The sequence below is a fragment of the Elephantulus edwardii genome, unplaced genomic scaffold, assembly GCF_000299155.1.
Source record: "Elephantulus edwardii isolate Elephantulus edwardi_28Jun2011 unplaced genomic scaffold, EleEdw1.0 scaffold00012, whole genome shotgun sequence".
In the NCBI taxonomy this organism is placed as follows: Eukaryota; Metazoa; Chordata; class Mammalia; order Macroscelidea; family Macroscelididae; genus Elephantulus; species Elephantulus edwardii.
Genome location: NW_006399762.1, coordinates 18,667,281 through 18,672,244, shown reverse-complemented (window position 1 = coordinate 18,672,244; position 4,964 = coordinate 18,667,281). Strand labels below are relative to the sequence as shown.

Here is a 4,964-nt window from a genome sequence, read left to right as displayed (position 1 = left end):
TTGAACCAACCTCGAGAAAAGAAAAGAGGCACTGAGAAGGTAATCTAGTCATTCTCGTCTGATTTTCTAGTCTTTCCACTTAGTATGTATTCATAAAATGGTCTTGCTTTTCTTACACCAAGCAAAAATTGACCATGCTTTTAGATTGCAGTGGACTATTTATTTACATCCCAGGATGTATGAAAGTATGATTTATTTTTTTTTTCCACCCAGGTACATAATCATATCATTTGATCTGTTGTTGTGACTTTTTTCCTTAGTTATGCACTTCAGAGTTAAAACTCTTGCCTTATGTCTGCTGAGATTGGTGACTTGACAATAAATGATTATTTAGAGGTTATCAAAATAGTAAAAACACAAGTGTATTTAGCCTAGTTTATAAAGATACAAAGTTTCACTTACATGATTGAGAGACCTGGTTCGCTATAGGAAAGATTAGCATCTAGTTGATAAATTTAATTTTTATGTCACTATAAAATATGGACAATTAATAGAATAGTTTTTGTAATACTTTTACAAAAAGTAACATTTAATACATTTTAAAGTATATAAAATAAGGTACTTATTAGTCTAAGCTTGCTGATAATTGAAGATCATATTTATACTTCCTTTCTCCACCCGCTCTTTTTTTAATTTGTCTTTTTACTCAGCCCTCTATCACCCAAGATTCTCTGGAATTTAAGCTGATAGGGGGGAAGTATCCAGCTGGGTTTGTTAATTGTCTTTTCATGAATAGAGAAAACCTTGCTGAGGAGGGAGGGCCTCCTTCCTTCCTAAGGACTTTAGCAGCTCTATGAGGTGTTAATTTCAATTCCTGCTTGAGATTACTTACATGTCAAAAACATTCATTAAGAGCTGGTAACTGAAAATTACTTCACTTTCTTGAATAATAATCCTGTAATTATGAAATTTCACTTAAACTTCTTACATAAATACTAAGAACCTTCTTCTCATAATAGGAATTAACCATTTCATTTTTCTTTTAGAAATTTCAAATGATTGCATCTCTAAAAATTAAACTTGAGTCAAAAAAATAAACATTGGCTAAGCAGTTTTAAAAATTTATTTTAATACAGTGAGGGACTTTGTGCCTGGGTTGGCAGTTCCTGCATGACAAAAATGGTTTTAAATACTAGACTCCTAGCAGAAAGTTTGGAGGTTACAACTCACCCAAAGTTGCCTGGGAAGACCTCGAGATTTTCTTCTGAAAGGTCATACAGCCTTGAAAACCCTATGGAACAGTTCTCTGTAGGTATGGGATTGCCATAGTCAGTGTGAGTTGGATTGCAACATCAACAGTCACTGAGTTAGAGTTCATTTGCTAACCTATGTAAGTGTTGCACTATCAAGTTTATCATTTGTAGGATTTGTTTCATAAATGGAAAATTTTGAAAGTTGATGAAGCTAAATTAAATTAAGTCACCAAATTAGCCCTTCTCATAAAATGAAAAAATCTTCAGAAAATAGTGGACAGTACTGTCAAAGAAACCACTAGGCCATAATTATTTCATATATTTATTTCATTTGTTTATTAATTTATTTAATACAAATCCTCAGAGTGACCACTTTGTGTTAGCTACCATGAACAGGCTAGACAGTCAAGATTAACAAAAGTTCTGCTTTCTTGAAGCTACAGATAAACAACACAGGTCTAATGGTGACCACTGGTTTGCAGAAAAACAAAGTAAATTAATGAGGATAAGGCACTTTGCATCGGATGAGGTTGTTTGCAGCTTTTGAGGCAGAAGCAGTAAAGTGAAAAGATTATAAGGGAAATTTATAAAAGGATTATAGGAGCAAAAAAACAGAGAACACCTTAAAAGAACAAAACCTAAACTGTTGGCATAACTTTGATCTGAGTCATAATGACTTTATAGTAGAGCAAAACTGCCCCCATAGAGTGTCCAAGATTGTAATCTTCAGGGACATTGTGGAAACTGATACTACATCTTTGTCCTACGGAGCAACAAGTGTGCCTGGAAACAAACTTAGATCTTTGCTGTTTGCATCTAGGTGCTTAGATTAATACATTAGTGGTAGTGATTAAATACTAAGAAAACATGAGTGAAAGTAAAGATCTTTACCAGAAGTATGACATAAATACATTACTAACTTAAAAATGGGACTTTCGTGGTAGTCCATCATGGAGTGAAACAAAACCATTAATAAATACTGGTTCTTTAATTTAAAACAAAATTATAATATTACTGGAAACAATTTGTTTAGCTTGATTGAATTGTAGAAAAGGGAAAATATTAATCAACAAAGAGAATATTTCTTTTCTAAATGTGTTCTTTTTACATAAAAAATGAGGTATAAATAAGTGACTAACCTGTCAGTCAGTCAGTAAGATCAAGGAAAGGTCTGCCAAGTGGGATATAACTTAGTCCTTCTTCCTAGCCCAAACCTTTGTAGCTATTGGAGACAGAAGGGAGCCTTTACTTATTTCATTTCACCTCTTAAAATATTTTAATTTTGTTTTTATCAGAATGGTCCTTTCTATTCAAGTTACTAATATGTCAAATATTCAGCAATCAAAGCAGAACACATGAAATTTGTGAAGAAAGCTATATGACAATTCTAAACATACACAATTTTGAGGACTCCTCTCACTGCAAATACCAGCTTTTTACTTTCATCTAAAAGTTACTTTTTATCAGAAACCGCATGACACTAAATACTTAATAAGAAATAATTTAGTGAATATTCATAAAAATCTATTTTTAAGAGAAAAAGATTTGCATTTAGTTCCAAGGAAAGTACCTTAATTTTTTTTCTTTAAGGAAACTTGGGGAATATTTAAGATATTTGGAATTATTTCTGTTCCATAGAGTTCCTTTTCACTTCTTTAAAAATATACAGAAATTTAGAAAATTCATTTTTATAGTAGATCCTTATTTGGATATTTTTCCCCCCTAAATTCACATTTGTGAGCAAACCTTTACATAGCATTCTGCCCTCAGTATAGTAAGTCAACAAGCACCATGTGATTATTGAGAATCCTGAGTCCAGTGTTCTAGTCTGTAAGAAGTTACGCTGCTAACCCAAAGGGGGCGCCCCTCTGTCACTTGGAATCCAGCAGCCCTGGCGAAAGATGAGCAGTTTCCTTACTTGACAGCTTGCTGGAGGGGTCAGCTGGATTGGTTCCGACTTGAGACAGTAAGAGAGAGGCAGTATCATTTAGGGAATTCTGTGGTATTACTGTTACCCATACAGATAGAATAGGGTATAAAGAATAGCAAATATGTAGGCATCCAGGGCCTTCCCCTCATAAAAATGACATAATACATAGTGGTATTAATTGGAAGGGTTTCCAAAAGTTGAAGGAAAATAAGTTTTTCATATCATTTGAGTATTATTTAAGTACTTTTTTAATAATACCGATACCAAGGCTGTACAGAATAACACATATGTGTGTCCTGGATCTCCCCCATAAGTTTAAAAATTACTAATGCACAGTGACTATTAACTGATACAAAATATTTCACAAATTCCAAGTAAGAGGTTTTTTTTCATAATTCAAAGATTAACTGTCCATTTATCGTTACTGTATCATAATGCTGTCTAGATTTCTTTTGAACTGAACTTAGTTGGAGCCCAGGTAGTTTAATGAGTAAAGAGTTATGCTGCCAACCCAAAGGCATGCTATATGAATCCACCAACTGCTGGGAGGATAGAAGCTGGGCAATCTCCTCCAGACTAATTGACTGCCCCTGAAATCTCACTGGGGCTCAGCTGTGAGTCAGTTCTTCTTTTTTTTTAATTATTATTTTTTATGTGTGTGTACCGTCAAATCAGATCTGACTGGTACAGGAGGAGATTGCCCCTCCTTCTCCAACAGAGCATCTGGTGGATTCGAACCACATACCTCTGGGATTGCAGTGCAGCTTCTTGCCACTAGGCCACCGGACCTCCCCTAGCTGTGAGTCATTTCTGACATAACAGTATATCAAAACAACCAACTTAGTTGGCTCATTAGTCTCCCTTTCTCTTTTTCAGGTATCATTCAAACTAATAATGTGAATAGTTTCTAATTGTTGTTGTTATGTGCTGTGAGTAGTTTCTGGTTGTTGTTATGTGCCATCGAGTCACTTGTGATTTGTAGCCTCCCTATGTACAAGAGCTCTAAACCCTACTCTGTCCTGTGCCAATCTCGCGGTCTCAGACACACCGACCCCAATTACCCCAGTCACTGAACCATTCCACCTCATAGAGGGCCTTCCCCTCCTGCGCTGTCCCTCCAACCTCCCAAGCGTGATGTCCCTCTCCAAGGACTGGTCCCTCCTTGCAACATGTCCAAAGTTTACTTTTTGGGTGTCAGATATATTCTAACTTCTGTTTTCTTTCTTTATAGTTAATCACCAAAGCTGAAAAGATCAGACTGGCAAAGACTCAACAAGCAAGTCAACATATTAGATTTTCTGAATATGATTGAAAAAAAAAAACAACCAACATAATGGTTTAACTGAATATTTCTCCAAATACTTGAGTTATTAAGAAAACTGTTTTTTACTATGATATTACTACATAATAAATGTTGTTGTGTTTTGTTTTTTTTTTTAAATTTTATTATTTTGTATGCGTGTACTGTCAAATCAGATCTGACAGGTACAGGAGGAGATTGTCTCTCCTTTCCCGGCAGAGGCACCACCAAAGGCAAGTAGTGGATTCGAACCGTGCTCCTCTGGGATTGCAGTGCAGCTTCTTGCCACTAAGCCACCAGAGCTCTCCATGAATGTTGTTTTAAAGTCTACATTTAATAAAAAAAATGTATCTTTGTTCCTCAACTTGTAAATAAGACTTATTTTCTAGAGACAAGTACATTGTATACCACAATGTTTCATTAAACATGTGGAAATCATATGTAAAACAAACACATTGTTCAAGAAATAAAAGTTTTAAATATTATCATTCATTTTGATGAGTTTTACCTTAAACATACGTAATTGAAAAAATCATTGTGT

The 4,964-nt window shown here is 34.7% G+C and overlaps 1 protein-coding gene across 1 annotated transcript in view; it reads left to right on the top strand.

Annotated features, from left to right (window-relative positions):
• Positions 1-4,435, top strand: part of LOC102877589 (la-related protein 7-like) — a 12,652-nt gene extending 8,217 nt beyond the window's left edge. The window contains exons 9-10 of the mRNA XM_006881144.1: positions 7-39; positions 4,355-4,435. Of these exons, the coding sequence (XP_006881206.1) occupies positions 7-39; positions 4,355-4,435 (114 nt within the window). The remainder of the gene's footprint in view (positions 1-6; positions 40-4,354) is intronic.
• The last annotated feature ends 529 nt before the right edge of the window (positions 4,436-4,964 follow it).